At 31.6% G+C, this 21,059-nt stretch overlaps 3 protein-coding genes across 3 annotated transcripts; 1 reads left to right on the top strand and 2 right to left on the bottom strand.

Moving 5' to 3' along the window:
- Positions 1 to 1,613: 1,613 nt before the first annotated feature.
- Positions 1,614 to 4,585, bottom strand: LOC121119632 (uncharacterized). Its single transcript, XM_040714351.2, has 6 exons — positions 4,300 to 4,585; positions 4,040 to 4,243; positions 3,903 to 3,986; positions 3,393 to 3,541; positions 2,860 to 2,985; positions 1,614 to 2,794 (listed from the first exon to the last, which is right to left on the bottom strand). Exons 1-6 carry the CDS (start codon positions 4,357 to 4,359, stop codon positions 1,915 to 1,917), a joined length of 1,503 nt encoding a protein of 500 aa, XP_040570285.1. The 5' UTR covers positions 4,360 to 4,585; the 3' UTR covers positions 1,614 to 1,914.
- A 383-nt stretch (positions 4,586 to 4,968) lies between these two features.
- Positions 4,969 to 8,022, top strand: veli (L27 and PDZ_signaling domain-containing protein veli). Its single transcript, XM_040714331.2, has 6 exons — positions 4,969 to 5,135; positions 5,197 to 5,247; positions 5,319 to 5,467; positions 5,527 to 5,671; positions 6,307 to 6,448; positions 7,381 to 8,022. The coding sequence occupies exons 1-6, from the start codon at positions 5,096 to 5,098 to the stop codon at positions 7,460 to 7,462; spliced, it is 609 nt and encodes a 202-aa protein (XP_040570265.1). The 5' UTR covers positions 4,969 to 5,095; the 3' UTR covers positions 7,463 to 8,022.
- On the bottom strand, positions 8,020 to 11,346 carry fj (four-jointed box kinase). Its single transcript, XM_040714330.2, has 3 exons — positions 10,582 to 11,346; positions 8,700 to 9,005; positions 8,020 to 8,614 (listed from the first exon to the last, which is right to left on the bottom strand). Exons 1-3 carry the CDS (start codon positions 11,269 to 11,271, stop codon positions 8,195 to 8,197), a joined length of 1,416 nt encoding a protein of 471 aa, XP_040570264.1. The 5' UTR covers positions 11,272 to 11,346; the 3' UTR covers positions 8,020 to 8,194.
- Between the last annotated feature and the right edge of the window lie 9,713 nt (positions 11,347 to 21,059).

The following is a 21,059-nucleotide window of genomic DNA, read 5'->3' as shown; positions in this document are numbered from 1 at the left end:
GAAATTTCGCTTAAAACTTTAAATGCGTAAATCGTAAAAAAAAAATAATAATCGGAAATATTACACCTGGTCAGAGAAAATTAAACCCGTCATCCTAAAGGATACTATTTCAGGTAAAAACAATTAAATTTTCAAGTATATAACTCCTAACATTTTTTATAAACATTTTAATGACACACGGTATTTTTTTTTCACGCGTCAATAAAATTGACTTGTGTGGTTAATATTTTTTTTAATGCTCCTTTACAAGAAATAGTATAAATTAGGTATCAGCTTAAAACTTAACAAATTTCTAACAAAATGATGGTAAAATCATATAGGCCTGTCTAATAAGTAGATATGGCTACGTAAAGCTAGGAATTTATGAAAAAGTGTGAATTTTAGATTCCCGTTTGTCACTTGGGACATATTTTAAACGGTAATCGGACAAAAGTTATGGAAGAAACAAATGAACAAAGATTTTTATTTTTAAGTTCTGGCCACTATTTATCATTTTAACATAAATAATGGTATTTTTGATGTACATTGTAGATTCTATAGGTATACAAAATTGGGATTTCAAAAAATTTGTCATTTTTGGGCAAAATTGATCTCAAATTCAAATTTCTTGGCTAAACGACAAAAAAAAACCAAGATTGAAACTTAAAAAATCATAATTTAAAGACATTTTTACCCTAGAAATGACTTATTAAACCATTTTCAATGCTTATTTTGTCCCTCATATATATATTTTTCACACTTTTGACAGTGACACCTCTGTCAAATATCCAAACATATCATATAAAACCATTTAAATATCTTATGTAACAAGTTTGAATAACACAAATACGTACATGAGTTGAATGTTAGCTTGTATGTATAACATATATTATCACTATTGTTGGATGTCATATTCCAATATATTGAAAAAAAAGGTAATATTGTTTTGTCGATTGATTCTACTTTTGAGATAAATGTGACTTGGTGATTGAATAAAAAAAAAAAATACCATGCGATTTAAATTACTTATCCATTCTGTCTAAAGTACATTAAGTATTTGAGATTCGTAGAAATACAAGGCAATTATCTAGAACATTAATGCACAATGTGTTTGAAACATCATGCGCAATAAATAATAGTGATGAGCCTAGGTCCAGACCGCAGACCCTAAATTTAATCATGGATTAAATTCTTTTTGTCTCAATGTATAGATATAATTTTTTTAGTCTCAATCTTATTTTCTGACTTATCCTGACTTTTGATTTGTACAAATATGACTCATGTAAAACATTTAACTTTATAATGTAATATGACGTTCTTGTGCTGATGTTCACAATTTTAAAACACTCATAACATCATCATCAATTCATCTATTAAAATCAGGCTCTCATACATATTTTTGTAATTAAGACCGACCTTTTATAAAGAACCGAATTATTTAGGTCTACTAATTATCATAAGTCTAAACCAAAAACTAATAAATATGTAAATATACATAAACTACATAAAGTTATTTATAACTAATTGAACTACAATACTAATTCATATCAATGCATTCAGGAAACTTGGGGCGGAGTTCAAATAAGAGAAGCTAAGCTATTTTGTACTTATAATGACTAAATTAAACAAATTAGTTTAATTGGCATATGAGTTTGTATTTGAAAACAATATATTGTTTATTGTAATCTGTTGCTACAAAAACTTAAATGCGAAATTTTACAAAGTAAGTTACAAAATATGTTAACTTACGTTTAAATAAATCCAACTCTTGGACGAATGTAGAATTTAAACGAAGGTTAGAGTAAATAAAAATAAAACAGATAATTACAGATATTGCAGCTAAAATGATAACAACATATGCAGATAGATACAAAGGAAAAGAAGACATCCATACAAAATTCATCTCAAAGAAAAATAGTATTAAAATTAGAAGTTTCATTTCTTCCCACGCTTGGCTTTATTCCTTCCTCTTGCAGCACGAGTTGCAGGAGCTGCTTTTGCTGAAGTATCCACAATTGCCACATCTTTTTCTTCATCCTTTGATTCGTTTTTCTCTTCAGACTCAGCTTCTTCTTCTTCTTCTTCTTCCTCTTCCTCCTCATTTTCTTGTTTTACTTCCGTATCCTCATCCTCTTCAACTGCCATTTCTTCATCTTCATCCTCAACTTCTTCTTTCTCTTCATTATTATCCTCTTCATTTCCAACTATTTCTTCCTCACAGTCATCACCTTCCTGAAACTCAACTTCTTCTTCCTCCTCCTCCTCATCATCTTCTGCATCATTTTCATCTTTTTCCTCCTGAGTGGTGGACTCTGAGTTTTCCGTATCTAATTTACGCTTTTTGCTTTGACTCTCTCCATCAGCCTCTTCATCTACTTTCTCAACACTAGTTTCTTTATTTTCAACAGAGGTTACCTTTTCTTCTTCAACCTCATCATCATCAGGGACTTTGATTTCCCGTCGATTGTTTTGCATAAAAATAAGCTCCAAATTGCGAGATACCTTGAGAGAGCTATCTTCACTTTCAATATTAAAAGATGTTCGTAATTTTTCTTGAACAGTTTTAATCTGCTCTATTCTTTCCTCAGGCATTTCATCAACATCCAACTCCCTATCCAAAAATTCGATGAATGCATACACTAAATGCCTGGTAACATGTGCGGTTGTCAGCTCCTTCTTTGGTTTGTCTTTTTTAGGGGGATCCTTGTCACCTGCAGCACGAACTCTTAAACGTCGGCCATTTATTTCCTTTGAGTCCATTGCTGCTATAGCTTTTTGTATTTCACTTTTACTTGTTGTTTCCGCAAATGCAAATCTAAAATGAATTTATCAATCCATTAAAAAATATAGGGATTCTAAGCAATTTAAATATCTACTTACACTTTTTGACCATCATGTTTCATTCTAATGGTCTTGACCATAACGTTGTGCTGAGCAAAGAGTTTCCTAACATCATGTTCCCGAAACTTTAGAGGGTAGTTCCCAATATAAATTTCATGTTCAGGCCTGGCAGAAAATAAAAAATATTAACTCAAATACACGAGAAGATATGCTGAATCTAGAAAATTTCGACACTATAATGTCAATGAATTTACACACTATAATAGTGTATATATGTGTAACTGAAAAATATAAAAAAATTAAAGAAGTAGAAATCAATTTTAGATTCAACGTTTTAAAGTGGGAGTAATGAGATTTATAAATAGGACATCAATGTTGACTGATCATTACTAAGTAATCAAAGATTAATGAAGATTAGGTGGAGATACGGGATATAATACGATATCATGGTGAACCACCAAGAACCGTTGTTGATGCAAGATGTTATTTTTAAAAAGTTCCAGTAATATGGAGAGAAAAAAATGATGGAAGAACTCCATAGTGCCAGGAGAATAAAATGTTATATATTTTACCTGTGATCTTCCTCATTGGAATTATTCTTGTGGTTCCTTCTTCCGGTGCTAGGCCTATCTGACAATCTTCGTTGATTGCGAGGAGATCGAGATCTACTTCTACGGCGGAATGAATTTCTATTTCGCACAGGAGAATCTCTTCGCTGGCGCTGTTTCCATTTAAAAAAATCATGAACAAGAAGAAAAATAATAAAGACAGAGTCTTTTGGGGTTTTTTAACGAATATAAGATGAGACATGGTTTGGAAGAAAATCTTTGTCGAAATTATTTAATAAACAAGAAAATTTCTTTCGACGCGCCAAGCGTTCTGTGTAGTAGTAACTTAATTAATAAATGTGAAAGCCGTAGTGATATATTTAGAAGCCCTCGCACGAATTGTCATACATTATTCATGGAAGATGAACGACTAATACTATTGTAAAAATATGGTATGTGTTCGGCGAGAGAATCAAGAAGAAGACAAAAAATTTTCTTAGTCATGAAAAAATAGGATAATTAAAGCTTACTTACTCTCATCATACTACGGTTTCCTGGGTTGGGTCCTCGAAGTCCACCCACGACAGGACCCATCAGAGGACTTGGCTTCTGTAAAGCCTACAAAAAACAAATCAGACATAGGATAAATAGGGATAACAACATAATAATACCTGAGCCAAGGAGAGTTGATTCGCGATATTCGCCATTGGAGCATTTCCCCCGTTCAGCAAGGAGCCCAACAAATTCCCTGCCAGGGTCAACTGATCCAAATTAGCATTGTTACCGCCAGGCGTGGGTAGAAGGCCGCTTCGATTCATACCACCTCCTACTCCTCCTCCTCCGCCGCCACCACCCCAGGGGCTCACTCCATTAGACTAAAACATTATTCATCAGTAGGCTTTAGAATACAATCAATAGACATGTAACTTACGTTGTATCCCTGATTGTTAGGGCGACGGGAGTTATTTCCAGGATATCTTTCGTACGGCATTCTTTTAAACGACGAATCCTTGATTCGATATAATCTTGATATAGTCTTGAGACTGAGTATTATATTTTAATGGCGATAGTAGTCGGTTTTAAGACAAAATACAACGGTAAGGCTCGACTTTTTCAATCAAAGGAAGAAAGAAATCCGAATTTGCATCTGTTGTATTACTATATTTCTACCTCGGCTATTTTCTCCTTTCATGTTCATTTGCCCGAAATCCAACCTCATTTTTTTCTAGCTTTGCCATCCCTTTTTGTTTTTGTCTACCTCTAGCTGCTCTCTCTTTTTTTCTCTCTCTCTTTATTTCTCTGCCGTCGCCCTAGATGCAACTTCTTTAAATAGGTGGGCTGGCCCTCACTTTATAAATCAATTAGATAAATGACGTCACTAATACTACTTCTTATATTATCAGTCTTTTTTCTATAACAAATCCAATATAAGCATATTTGAATTTCACTAAATGGGGAAGACTTTATATTTTTTCAAATAAATTAATGGGTTTCAAGACATTTCTCTCACTAAATAGTCTCGATCTTGCCATTTTAAAGAGTTGAAAAATGACGTCATCATTTTGTGTTGACAACAATATCTATTGATCGTTGACAGCTGCCACTTTTTCACTACTTCAGCTCGACTATACGTGAACGTCTCCTTCGGATTTAATAAATAATATTATTTATTAATATCTAGTGAAGTGACCCTCATCGCGCTTCCAGAGAGATCTCGACCTAGAACCATGACAGAAATTGCTGGAGATTCCCTTACATTGTCCAGAGGTAATATTCTCTCGATTCCATTGTACTGTATGAACTATTTGTATTCCCTCTATGATTTCAGATGTGAAAAGAGCCTGCGAGTTGTTGGAGAAACTCCAGAAAAGTAAATATTGTAAGTGTCGCAAATGACTGGAGTGTTAAAGGGATGAATGGTAATTTTGAGTTAATATATTTGTATCTTAGGTGGTGAAGTTCCTGCAACGAAATTAGCAGCGCTTCAAAAGGTGCTACAGTCAGAATTTCTGAACGCAGTGAGAGAAGTATATGAACATGTTTACGAGACGGTTGACGTTCAAGGCTCTCCAGAGATCCGTGCCTCAGCCACAGCAAAAGTAATTTGAATGAGTGTGGAGTATGGATTATTTAACATGATTTCAATTTTGACTTTCAGGCAACAGTTGCAGCTTTTGCGGCAAGCGAAGGCCATGCCCATCCTCGTGTTGTAGAACTTCCAAAGACAGAAGAAGGCCTTGGCTTTAACGTAATGGGCGGAAAAGAGCAGAACTCCCCAATTTACATATCTCGAATCATTCCTGGTATGCCACTCTGATATTCCTAACTCAATTAAAGAGACCCATTCTTCTTTATAATATATAGCATAGAAATGTTAGTTGGCATAATTTGTTGTGTTTCTATAATATAATCATTATTTATTCCTTTCAATGAATCTCTCAGAATCAAAAACAAAAAAAATTGTGTGCATTTTCTTTGTGAATTTTATGTCCTATATCTAAACCTACATAAATATTTATACTTCATAGAATTTACAACATTCCAAAACAGGACTTGTGCTTTGAATTGAATGTTGTTTAAATCTATTGAATCAATGACTAAGTGAAATAAACAATATAATAATAACATATTTCTCTTTAAATGCCTTTTATAACTATTTACTGAGTTAGAATTCCATGGGCTAGCTAACAAGTCTTCCCTTAATTGTCATTGAATAAAGTTAAATTTCCCTCCTTCAAATAGTATACATATTAGGATAGTTTCATGTTTGACAAATACTCTATAAACAAGAGATGCCTCATAAGCATAATTCACAGAAACTATAAATGAGAAATAAAAACCACTCAATGACATTGTATGACCATAAAAACAAAAATTATTCTTATCTTATAATGGCACTTTATTTTAATTTTAATACCACTATTACTGATTTTTTCAGGTGGTGTTGCTGATAGACATGGTGGACTCAAGAGGGGTGATCAGCTCCTTTCTGTTAATGGAGTATCTGTTGAAGGAGAGCACCATGAAAAAGCCGTTGATTTACTCAAAGCTGCTTCCGGTTCTGTAAAATTGGTAGTGAGGTATAAAAAATTAATTTATTCAATGCACCCATTGCATTTATTATGCTATTCCTATTATTGTCAAGGATAGAGAGAGAGAGAGACAAAAAAAAAAAAAAAAGATTAGTAATTTTAAACAAGAATCTTCTGGAATAGTGTTTAGTCTTACAAATTTAAATAGCAAGTGAATTCAGTAACACTGTAGGAAACTGAATTCACTTGCTATTTAAATTTGTCAGAGGGAGGGATGAAATAAGTTTTAAAATTATTCGTGAACAATTCAGATACATGGCAGCTCATTCGCAAGAAAATAAATATGGATTTCATTTGTACTCTTCTATTAATTAATTAACTTCGATTTCAATTGGTTTTAATTTGATATACTAAAATATTGATTAAGGCATATCATAAATGAGATCCGAATAAATTATATTCAATCAAATGAAGACTTTGGATCAGTGTTACTTAAACACATAATTAAATAACATTTTTTTTGTTTTGTTTTCTTTTAGATAGTTTAGGTAATTAATTTTTGCATCAGACTAGCCCATTCTACGGGATGTAGTATTACACAGTGGCGATCATTTTTAAAAATGCTGTTCTAGACTATCCTTCCTAGACATCTCTATAAATTTGAATATAAATCTAAAAATTAACTGATATAAGTCTGAGAAATATTAAGCTGTTTATATATTAAATATATTTATAGAGCAAAAAAAATACATTGGTAATTTCTCATTTTTTTGTTGGGGTTTGTTCAAAATTACATTTTTGTTGAACAGCTACATATCTAGTGTTTGATTCATTTATACAATTGAGGATGATAAGTAATGTACACTCAAGACCAGCTCCCAATATGAAATTATCTCATTTTTTAATTTCTAAATAATGTTACGAACGGCTTGGCTCTTGTATATTACATAAAGAGAAATGGAACTTTATTTCTATTTTAGGTACACACCCAAGGTTTTAGAGGAGATGGAAATGAGATTTGATAAGCAACGGCAAGCTCGAAGAAGACATTTATACAGTTAAAAATACAAGCAACAAACAAATTCATACCTCTTATTATTATTATTACATAACTATCTTCATTATTTTTACCAATCTTTTTTGTTTGTTTTAAGTGATTATTTTATTATTTAGTATGATTATTTTATTATTATTATATATATTCTATGTTTTATTTCCTTTCCTTTCTTCCTTTTATATCAATTTTAAGTATTTTTTTAAAAATCACAAAATATTTTCGGATATTATATATAATTAATGTATATTGGTTGTTATATTTCATACCTACATAATATTATGGAGCGTCTTCTTGAACTGCTATACATAAAAAATCTTATTATGCATGTTTTATTTGAATATTATTACTATTAACTATATATTATATCATATACATCTACTATTATATTTGAATCGCTTTTCTTATGAATTTATTATTATAGCCTGTATTTAATAATAAATACACTGCCACATCAATAATATATAGGCAGAAAATATACACACCAATAAGCAATAGTTATTAGGTAAACTAATTTAGTAATTGTTAAAAAAAAAGAAGGAATAACAAAATTAATTCTTACTAATTATTGCACTGATTTATTTATTCACTATGGATAATATGTAGTACTTATAACTTATGTATGCATATACAAATATTTATTTAATCATGGTTTCTAATTCTGAATGGATTCTTCGGCTTTGATTATAGGAATGAATTTAAAAGGATAAAATAGACTGGCATCTATCTATAAGTCTACTCTAGGCCATGACCAAAGGTGATCTGTCTTTACAGTATCGGAACCATTCCATTACTTCAAAGATGCGTTCCTTAAACTTTGCAGAAAACAAGGAGTCTAATTGTATTGGGGGAAGTTCTTTGAAGAGAGGCTCTCGTTTATTGATAAATCCGAGGAGGAGTTCTGCAGGGTTAAGAGTTTGTTTCTCCAGAAATTCTAGTCTCTCAATGGTTCGTCTTCGAAAGACACAAAGACTTCCGAGAGCTTTCGCGTGAAAATCCAGGAAACGCTCCCCTTTCTCCTCCTCATACATGAGGGAATATCCACTCAAAAAAGCAGATTCATTATCAATCAGCCAAAGGGATGATGTATCCGTGCTTCGAACAAGGTTGTGAATGGTTTCCTTCAGAATGGACGGTCTTTTCTCTCTAACAGCAGCATCCTAAAGGGGAAATAAAATAATTTGTTAATATGGCTGTAACATGTAAGTCATTTTAAGATGTGGCTTGAGTTCAAACAGTATTTACCTGCATGCTAGCAACCCGATCAAAGTTTCCAGTAAGATAATCAAATATAATCATATCTCCCCATTGGATCAATGTGGACAGTTCTTCATTGGACATTTCAGCAAGTTCAAATGACTTGCCAGAAATTGGGGGTAGTGGCACGGAAGTCTCACTCTCATCCATATAAGGTATAATTCTGTTTCGTATCACTTGAGGCATGATATCCTTCACTAAATTAGGGATCCACTGAATAAGTGCCGTAATTTCCGGGGTTCCATCTATGACAGGCTCTTCCAAATCAACAGACTTCCATTGCTTAGAGGATAACTGAAGGACAAAAAGAAAAAATGGCGTCAGTTTTTCTTTTAACTATGGTAGCCCATTAATAATTGTTTTCTAGCGAATATTCTATATGTATATATAAATATATTTTTACCTTGTAACTACAAAAATAGCAACAATATTTATTTTTTAACAAGGAAAAAATCCTCTTTTTTACCTGGTACTTGAGGGGGGAAAAAACCTCACGAACCTTTAGTAAATAATTATTTATTTATTTAAAAAAATAAAGAGATACAAAAACGTTTCCTAAAGTTATTTATCTTGGGGCATTATTGTTTAAAAAAAAAAGAGGAAAATATTTTGAGCAAATATTTACTAACAATTTTGAATTTACCAATTTCTAAGAAACAATATGAATCGTATATAGATTCAATTCTTTAAAATGACAAAATAAAACAAATCATAATATGAATAGTCCTTATCAAAACGACAATCTTGGCTTTCCTTGAATGACTTTTTTTTTCTTAAAAAGGTGAGCTAGTTAGTTGGTTATTTCATAGACTCATGAAGACACAGAGTTTACGACTCCAAATAAAACTTAACAAACCCAGTAGGAATTGGTTGTTGGTATTTTAATTAGAAAAAGATTCGTCTCCTTATCTTATACAAAAAAGAGATTCATCTCATAAAATAAAGAATACAAAAAAAAATCTGAAAATCCAGCTGTTTTTGAATGAATGTAATTTGAAACATTACTATGAACTATTATTGTTGCTAGAACAAAGTAAGAAAATAATCCCAAGTGTACTTTTCTTCATCAATCTATACACTGAGTATCAGGAAATATGAATATTAAGAAGTAAACGACACAATGGTCAATGTCATCATCAAAAAGGAAAATATACTTTGAGAATGATGTCCTAAAAAATGAGGCTGAGACTATTCGGAAAATAATGGGAATTGCGATTCCTTTTCCAGTATAATAGACTGGAATTGATTACAGCCTTAACTAATTTAGGTACTTCATAGTAAAATTTCAATTCTATAAACATATATTATAGACAGAAGCTCTCATGTAGTTTTTAACCTTTACCCTCCATTACTCAATTTCATAATCTCTCAATATAGCCATTCTCTCCCTTCTCCCAGAGTTAAAGTTGCTACATTGATGTATTTTACTTCATAAACGTACAGTATAATATACTTTGTTGATTGGATTTCTCTCATAGTTACATAAAAAATATAACCGATTCTTAAGCCTAGTGTTGAGTAATCACTCAGAATCAGTAAAATCAGTCTTGTCTTGAGTATTCAATGACAAAGATAAGGAAATAAATCTTTATCAGTAATATCTGTATAAGAATGCAAGGGTTACTTCAACATACAAAAAGAGATGCTATGGATTATGGAAGCATACAAAACATTACAACATGCTGTGAATGGCGCCTTCATCAGAGAAGTGCATCATTACAATTTAAAGACAAATGCTCCTTCATGAAGAAATTGTTTATACACTCTAGACAAACAACATATTGAACAACAAGGAAAAAACAGTTCCCAATTCCCATTAAAACGTTATTTCGTTTGACGATAAAGTACCTGATACAAATGTTGTACATACCTTGGACAAAACGACAGCAGGAGTGTTTCGGAGCCCAATAAATCTTGCCAAATAAAATGCCATAACCTCTCCCTGAATAAAACGAGGCTCTCTATTTCGTGAACAGGCCTCTGATCCATCTTCAAATATAACATAGCGATTCTTATCCCGCCCACAATGTAACCAATCGGGTTTAAGTGCCTTGCTCACCCTCTTCTCCCTTAGTTTCTTCATGATGATGTCAGTCTCGATATCATTAAGTCCAGGAGACACAGCAGCTTCGATAAAAGGTGACCAAAACAGTCCATTTTCATTCGTAATGGGGGATGAAATCCCAACAGGTTTAGGACGACGACTCATGACTTCATAGATTTGCTGCCTTTGAGAATGGAAGCTGAGTTTCTTCCGATTGAATCTCCTGGAAATGAGCTCTTCGCCAATGACGCAAATGCTAAACAATGCAAGAGCCGCGATGCAACCCAAAACTATTAGTTTGGTTCTATTTTGAACGATGAGACTAGGTTCATGATTACATTTAACAAGGGAGGTCTTCATTTCATCACAGATGTCGCAATATTCCCGCGTATCCACATGAATTGGGGCAAACACATCCGATCCATTATTTTCCTTCTTCTCATCCTCTTCTTTCTCTGGCATGACCATTACTTTCCTTTTATCACTACTAATAGATAAGTTAATCTTAGGATTCATGTCTGACACCAACAACTATCAACGGCAACAACATGCACTTACAAGTTCACTTAACAGAGTGATGTAGAAACGACGTTGTTGTTTATTCCTCAATTATTTTTCTCTCTTTTTCTTTTAGGAGGGAGCGTTCCATCCCTAGCTAGGAACAGGGGAGAAGGAAAATACGGGCAAGCCATTCCTTTATTATTATTTATTATAGCGACTTTTTTAGGGAAGAATTTTTCCTTTTCTTTTTTATACACCCCCGCGGTCAGTTTCATCTCCAAACACCCCCTCATTCTACCCTCTTTCCCCCCAAAAATAGGCGTAACTTAATCCAATTATATTTTCCTTTTAAGAGCTACTGTACAGGAGCTATATACAACAAAACCTCCCAATATAATCTTGTTATTATTTATTTTAAATGTATAGAATCATTTTGACATATTTTTGTGCTATAAAATTAATTAAAAGATACTAAGATTTTATTTCCATCTGTAAACTTCATGCTGACTTTATATATTCCCCCCCCCCATAAATCCCTTAAAGTACAATTGAGAAAGAAAGATTGTTAGAGATGTAAATTGCACTTATTAGATGCTCTTCACATCTTTTTTTTTTGACTAGGCTTCTCATATTCTGGAGCCAAATTTATTTAAAAGTGTTGATCTCATTATCAAGTTCAATAGCTAAGGATCTAGATTTAAAAAAATTGCTCTCTAAAAAAATCTAAATCAAGGCTTCCTTTGGTTTCGATCCCTCGATTTTTTGGTTTGTCTCAGACAACATTGAAGTAAAGAGTTATCAATTATTGTAAGCCTTGCATAATATCAAGTGTTTCCAATTTTTTATCTCTTGCATGAATCAAATGTTGATATTAAATAGCTGGCTACGCCTTTGATCAAATAATATCATAACGACCTTTTTCTTTCTTTTACCATGTCCATTAAAAAATCAGCGGGAATTCTTTTTTTTCCTCTCCATCAAAGTGGTTAAAAATCACAAATTGGTGTGTTGTGGTAGGAGGAATCGCCATGGGCCGTTACAGGTAACAACTACAACCTTTATAGTAGGGTGACTAGTGGAAAAGGAGAAAATATTATACATTTGTACAATCTGTACCCATTCTCCTCATCCTCCAAAACACCTTCTTCAACTTCTATCAGCTCAACTTATTAATGGAGAAGCTAAAAATAGGTAAGGGGGGACAAAATCACCTGAAGAGATTAAATCCAGAAAATAATGATAATAAGAAAGAAGAAAAATTGTAATTAACACCTTTACCACACCTTTTCTAAGGTGTATGTATGTATTTTAGAACAAAACAAAAATGATAGGAATTAAAATTATTTTCTTTTTTAATATAAAAGTGTGCAATTTTTAATACAAAATCATAAAATATTTACAGCTACATTAACATATATATATATATATATGGCTATTTTAATTGTACAAATCAAAATTTTCCTTTGACAATAAATTAATAAACGTAATATTAATTGTGTCCCTTAATCGTTTCCCCGAAATTAAATGGTATTCAGCTAATTAGTTCATATCATGGGCATAGTAGAAGGGGACAATATTTACATTATTTATGTAGTGACACCCTTGAATTTTATGAGTCTTAAATCCTAACAGCGTCCCTGATTAATATGTTTCTCAGATACAGGACTATTCTTTTTTTAGTAGTAGAGATGCAGTGTCCTCCCTACCAAATAAAGTATTTCGGATACTTTGTACTATTTGGGATAACCCTTTACTTTTTGGCATATATGATACAGTTTTTTAACATTTATTGGAATTTAAACGAGTTTAGGGCCTTGTGAAGCCCTGAATCGATTAAATAATGATATAAAAACGTCTAAGTACTTTGTTTTGGGCATTTGTTTTCCATTGTTTAAAAGTTCAATACGTAATATTTTTTTTAATTCTGAAAAAAATCCCGGATAGTGAAGGGATAAACAGATTGTACAAATTGCACTAAAAGAATACAAATGATGTGAATCATTTTAAAAGAATAAATATAGAACTTTCTTTCAGATGTTTGATGGTCTAATTTAGGACTTCTTTTCAATTTAAATTGTCAAATGATCGGTATTTTGTGATAAATGGTATAGTTTAAGTGTTAACAGTTAGATCTCTCCAAAATAATAAATTATTCAAAATGAAATGAAATGATAGTATTAACTAATAGTTCCTAATTAAAATGGCTGATGTTACAATTAAATAAGAGGATGGTAGGCATACAAAGAAACCAGCTTGCACACAATAGGAGTATTTTTATTGTTCACAAGGTATTAATTAGTGAGGAGATTTGGTCCAGACCTTGATCCCAGGTCGTAGATCGAAATTTAATCATTTTTAAATCGTAAACCAATTTTCTTCGGTCTCAATCTATTGACCGATCGACCAATATAATTTACACAACATATTTACCTGAATATGACGTTATTGTGCCACTATTTTAAAACACACATGACGTCATCAACAATTAATCTATAGAAAAAGTATAAAATAAATTTTAAATGAACTGATACAGATCAATTTTTGAATAGATCGATCTCGATCGAATTATTCTTTTTGACACTGATCCAGACCCATTTTTTTTTGAGACCGGTCTAGAGCGAACTTCTATAAAGCACAAAATTAGTTCGGTTCACTCTAAATCATATCAATCTCAGATCAGTCTAGGACCCATTGGCCACTACTAATATTTATCATGAAATATTTTGAGTCAGCATATAATCATTCAGAACACGAATAATTAATAAAGTACAAGAATGGACAAATTAACAGGTAATTCAATTAAAACATAATATATAATACATCAACACTCCGTTTAGTCTAGATTCCGTCAGCCCCATATATCTAGAGAACTAATTTTCAGGAAACGTTCCCGTAAAATATGAGATTTTTTTTAGAGAAACAACTTCAATACAGTGCCAATATTACTTTAAGAGCAATTTTAATGATTTTTTTTTAAAATGCGCTTTACATTTTTTTGATGACCTTTACTATCGAACACTTTTTATTCTAAAAGGCATATTTCTTATTGGACTACATTAATTTCATTTCTGGCTTTTACATATTACTTGGTTTGCCTGAAGTGGGGAGCCATTGCCCCCCTCCCCAATCTTATATACCTATGACCATACTGTTTGGAATATTGTTGAACATTTACATGATGGTAAAGGGATAACGTCATGACCTATGCTGGTACAGTTTCTATCATTCTAATTAACAAGCAAATAGCATCAAATTGATTGTTGAATTGTCTTTGGCAAGAGGGTTCTTACATTGAATTGAAAACCCCCACAGTCAACCTTTTTTTTCTTCCTACAATATGGAACAAAAGTAATTATTTTATTTCAACTAATGCTTTTAGAAAAACCTGTGAATTCATCATCACCTTTAACCTAATTGTTCTATATTTTTTTCTTTTGAAAATTTCAAATCTGATAATAACAATTTTTACCAATGATCATTATTCACAGCTCATACAATATATGTACACCTGTACATTAAACTAATGATAATAATGAACGCACACACATAATTTTTTATTATTCGGATAATAATAATTATTATTTATTTCGTGTTATTGTTTCTTGTTGAACAAAGAAAAACCAAGACGAAATAAGGAGGGGGATGAGGGTTGAGTGAGAAGTTATCAATCCATAACATTTAATTGGACAGTAGGAGGAAGAAACAATCTTAGAGGAGATCACTGGAATTATATTTGTAGCTGATTTTCTATAAATAAACCTTCTTTGTATTTTCCACAAGAGAGCAATAGAGAAATCTCAACTAGATTAATCGGATTTTGATACAATTTAATGCAGGACCTGCCTAGAAAAAGGTTGAAATCTTTTCTCGCAACAATCAGAGATTTTTAAGTACGTAAAGGTTGTTTTTTCTTTAAAAGAAGACTAATGCTGGGCAAGAGTTGGAAAGTATTGGAAGATGGGTCTTAGTTAAAATAGTCGTCTATCATAATGGGTTTTCAACCTTTTCGTAGTGCACCACTTGAAAAAATATCCAGATCCCCAAGTTAAAGTACCCTCATTATTTAAAACATAGATATAATGTTATGCAAACATTTTGATGAAATGTGTTTATAAAATACTTTTTTGTTTGATCATTTTTATAAAAGACATATTCTGTAGAGATGTTCATTTATATGTAAATGGCTTATTTCTTTACTTTATTTTTTAGATGACTTTTTCTTATAAAAATTCTACCTAACACACCGAAGCCTCCCCGTGTAGCACAAAGAGCAAAATACTAAGAAGCAAGTGATATCAAATTGATTGCTGAGTAACCCTTAAATTGTCTTTAACCAGAGGGATTTTACATTGATATGAAATAGCGTGCCACAGTTTGAAAACCATTGGTCTACCTAATAGATGAAGGAAGTGGAGACAATATGTGCCTAAGGATAAGGGTTTGTCCTATCCACGTTTTTCAAGAGTCTTGACTCCCTCAAAGTTTTGTTCGTGTTGTGTTACTAAGTGTTGACTTCATTTGCAAAAAGATACATATTCAAGGAATGACGTCACGTTTGTTTTTGAATAATATCTAATAACTCAAACAATCTGTGTAATTTGTTCCACAGATACATTGGGCTATTCGTGACTGTCAGTGCTACGAACTGTGCATGTAAATACTGAATATTAAAGCTAAAATGATCTTGAATTGAAAATAACCCAGACTGATTGAATATAATTAAACTAGCTATTACAACTATATCTACTGCTCCTTTCCCAATCGAATTCATGGTACAAATATTTTAGATGTTCTTCTATTTTGCCGACTTTTCTTGTCTTTTCTTTGTTTTTCTTTATCTATGGTCTAGCCCTAAAAATCCTATGTGTTTGTATTTGTACATTGCATCTGGAAAACTATAAATCCATGTTGGACGTAAGGAATATATTTCATTGGGCACACCTAAAAATGCTATTGAAATCCGACTCTGTTAGCCACTTGGATACGTATAGGATCTCCTGAATGAACACGACATTTCATCCAATAATTAATTAGTTGTTTGATTCAGACAATGTAAAACTTTAGGAGTTTTACATACAAAATTATAAAAGAATAAATATTTAGTTAATAAAATGTGTTTCCAAACATTAAAATACTTAAAGACAGACTTTATGGAGAACACAATTGTTTTCTCAGGAGATAGCGGAGAGACAAAGAATACATCCACTAGAATTTTAAATAAGTAAAAGGTATATTGGTATATACATACAATCTTCCCTCAGACTTCTGAGTTAAATAGAGAAAATTAATTAAACATATGTTGATGCCTATTTATTAAATGTAACCATCAATACTGAATTAATGGTTCGAATTTGAAACTTTACCAACAAATTCAAATTTTATTATTTAGAATTAGGCATGAATCATTTTTTCAGTCAATTTATCGTAGAGGGATCTCAAAGTCCAGTCCAAGCTTAAAAATGATTGTGTTATTAGATATAGTAAAAGAGATAAAAAGTGTCTAAGTGGAGTTATAGGCTTTTATTTTTGTTAGTACATACGTATATTGTGTTCATGCACCTTTAAAGCCATTGCCTAAAGAACCGTATCCTTAAACCCAGCTGTTATCATTTTAGTATTTATTTATGCACATTAAAAGCCTAAATAAATTTGAGGATTTAATTGATGTCCACAAGCCTCTCAAAATAAATAAACAATTATCTCCCCCCTATAGGTCTCAAAATCTAACTACATACACCACCCGATGGTATGTACAAATACTTATCTGATAAGGGTGGTATGTTTGGACTTATTGCCCCAGGAGTCATGCATCTGGCACTTGGTGATCCTATCTACCTTTATCGCAAGGAATCTACCCATTCCGTGATTGAAATCTGGCTTCTTTTTTTTTTTTAAATCCTTAATTTGGAAACAAAAAGTGAGCATGTATTCTTTCATTTGTAGATAAGTATATTATATATTTCACAAATGCAATTTTCATAGAGTCTTTCAATTATCCTCTTTGTCAATGGACTTACTTGGACTCACTTGAAGGTCATCATAAAGATGACAAAAGCCTTTTATTTTTTCTTTTATTTTTTCTTACTTTTAACAAACTTATATTGTTCAAGGAATAACTTAACAAAAGTACTAAAATAAAGAAGAACGACTTTTGGGAAGACGTGGAATTTACAATGATTTGAAGATGAATAGACTATATCTAGAGCGTTGAATGAACCTTAGATAATTGAATAACGATATATCTACCTAGATTATATTTTATGTGTAATATATGTAGTGCTAGATATTATGGGAAAGACATGCAAGAAAATGGGTACAAAGAAATGAGAAGATAATATTATTTTTATTATTATGATTTTATAATGTGTAAATGAAATTTTCTTAGTTAGGGAAAAAAATACTTTTTGATGGATGATGCACGCTCAATTAAATATTTTTTCAAGAGGGATTTGTTATGTTATGAGTGGGTACTACATCGATAGATAGATGGTACCTTGTACATATGTAGGATCTATCAATCCTATCATAGCTTGTCAGTTCAATTAACTAACAAATTGATATGCTGATATTGTGAAGGAGGGAGGGAGGAACGAAAATACACGCATAATCAACAGGAACAAAAATCATCCAATTAATTAACCGTCTAAAATATGTTCGTAATTCAATCGCACAAACTATGGATAAACACTTTGAGTAGTTACTTACTTATTTTTTAAGCCAATCCCTCGGATATAAAACTCATGATCAGAAGGTCAACTAACTCACCCCCCCCCCTATTTAGTGCGTCAGCATAAAAACAATACACATTCAATATTTGATAGAGATATTTGAATGAATTATAGGGGTTGTATTCAAATTTGTGGGATGAATATCGTACACATTAACTTAAACTACAATTTAAAGCCTTTATTTTATAGAAAATACTTATGTTAGCCCCGATTGAAATCTTCTTATTTCTCATTTCTTTATTATAATGATCAGTTTTGTCTACTTTAAATCAAATTTGTGACAAACCAAAAGAGTTAATAAGAATAACTTGATGATACAAATTGACGATAAATCGTCCAAGAGTACAAATATAATCCACACTCAATTTTGAAAAAATAACAACATTTTAGGTTACTTTTGTGTTGACGTGCCACATATTACATGAACACAACATTTAGAAAATTAGTCAATTCAATGTGTCAAATGTATGAAATTCGGTTCACTTACTAAATTAATAGTTTTCCTTAATTTTTATACATGCGATTAACTTATAACTATTGAACCTTCTCAGTCAAAATAAATAATTACTGTAATATCAAATAATATCATTTCAAAATATCTATTTATAATTTAATACAGAAAATATACTGATATATTTATCAGTAACATAGAACACACACAGTGTCCTAATGGGTCGAAATGAACTGCTATACCTACTTGAGCCTATTTAGAAATTCCTTCCATCCGAACATCATAATTTTCTAAAATGCAGCCAAGTGCAAGTATTTTAAGATATTTTGAAAATATTAATTCTGGATAGTTGTTGGAACATGATGTGTTAGTTTAGCTCTCTTAATATATTTGTATACATATAGCTGTAAAGCTAGGGAAGGTCCAAATTTCCACTTATATCCAAATAAACTCACATATTTGCGTCACATAGTCTAAGGATGCCCATAGTTGTTTACCTTTATCAAATCCTGTTGATGTTATCACCAAGGGATAAAATATCCTTGAGAAAAAGGGAGAAAGATCTTATCAATCAAAGAGTAATTCCTTTCGGGACTTTTTGCATATATTTAGAAAAACAGATTCGGGGACTCAGAATCGAGTTGCACTTAAATCTCATTAAACGGCGACTTCGGACTCAACTCGAGACTTGACTTAGTCTGTAGAAAAACTTGTTGATGATAAGTCATCACTCTTAGTCATAACATATAAGTCCATTACAAGTTGTTTACAAAAAATGATCATGGTTGCCACCTAGTAGATGAATCCAGGAATACGCTATGTGTTTATTCTAATAGTTACGCCATTGCATTTTATCTTGATAGGAGTTATCTGGAAACAGACTTGTACTGAGGAACAATTAGTAAATAGTTTTTGACTACACACAAAGGTTTATCTCCCTGAAATTATTGGGACCAGTGCCGGTTTTATCGTGAGCGCCCCTTGGGCTGAAGATAAATATGCGGGACCCTTTTCCTTCTTTACATTTTTTATAAATTCAATTATAAAAAAAAAGAAAAAGAAAATTTCTTTCTAAAATAATGTTCAGGGTTTTTTCTTTCTTTTTTTCAATCCCCTTATTTATAAGAACAAAAGTATAACGAACACCTATTGCCATTAATTTCTATGTATCCGTAATAATAATAAAAAACTTGAATCCCAGAGTTTGCCCGTTATTCTTTCTTTTCCCATCTCAACTGGCTTCAATAACGAATTATATATTTTATTTTAAACTCATCATTATCCTCACAGATTTGGCAAATTAAACTCAAAAAACTTAATTACCCCCTCCTCTGAAACAAAAGTCATAAAATCAAATAATAGACTAATTATTATTGTTATACTAAAGCTCTTTTTTGGGAGGTCTGAATCTTCTATGTACTATGCTTCGCAAAGAAGACCTCCTCCCTAGCTTCTTCTTCCTTTAGATATTATCTCAAGTGAAGGTATATTTCATGTTTAGTAAGCGAACTTGATGTTCATTTACAATAGAGCACTAATGACTCGGTGAAAAAAAATGAGTGTTCTTTATAACACTGGCTGATGAGCTGTATTGAGTTGATCAATAACCCTCCAAATATTTGGAGGATATGTTTTCCAAAATTTGTGATTACATTTTTAGGTATTAGCCAATAGCAAGTTAAAATGTATTCCTTCTTTGGGGATGGTTTAAGTGAGATTATTTTTATTTGCTTGATTTAAACAATCAAATAAATGGATATTTCATTAATTAATGACTGATATTAAACACCTAAGTATTTATTACAATTTACAAAGCCATTGGGTGAGAAAGTTTTCCTTAGTACAAAATATGAATCAATTATCAAAAAAATATAAATAAATTTAAATACATTTGCTGATGAATATGTGAATTTCATGTAACATCATTTAAGACTAAAGAGGCACTTTGGTATTTGGGGTTTGTTTTGTCTCAATTCAGGGGCTTCCGCAGGATTATACAAATATTATTATTATTTTTTTTTTTTGGGGGGGGGCTTGTTTTTGGAATTTAAAAAAAATCTAAAACATATATTCTTCGGAACAAACTTTGAAAATTATTTTTTTTTTGGAAAAAAATTCAATAATTTACATTTATTCCCAAGAAATTAAAGATATCTACAGCTGTTAACAATAATTTTTTTTTTTAAAACAAACAATTTTTTTAAATTTCAAACATCCACAGCTATTCAAAAAAAAAAGATTAAAGTAAAAATCAAAATGTTTACATTAAATTAAAATTAAATTGTATGGCGCATATTTAAAAATCAAAAATGAAAAGGGCTTAAAATGACCTCTCCGTCTTTCAAGTGTTCACTCGACTGCAATCAAGAATTAATGTCAAATATATTTTTGTAGTTGAATATATCTACTTATATTTGTAGTACTCAAGTCTGAGATTGGAAACAGATGGTCTGAGAGCATGTTGACTCGGATGTGTCTTGGACTTAGAAAAGGTGAGCTCGAATACAGCTTTGTCACAATTAACAAGGGATTTTCATGTGCTGTATCTGGGATATAATACCAGCCTGTATAAACAAAAGTGTTGCATATCTTTCATATGCAATCCAACCGGAAATGAATCCTTG

The sequence above is a fragment of the Lepeophtheirus salmonis genome, chromosome 6 (assembly GCF_016086655.4).
Source record: "Lepeophtheirus salmonis chromosome 6, UVic_Lsal_1.4, whole genome shotgun sequence".
NCBI classification, from domain to species: domain Eukaryota; kingdom Metazoa; phylum Arthropoda; class Copepoda; order Siphonostomatoida; family Caligidae; genus Lepeophtheirus; species Lepeophtheirus salmonis.
This window is presented reverse-complemented; position numbering and strand designations above follow the sequence as displayed.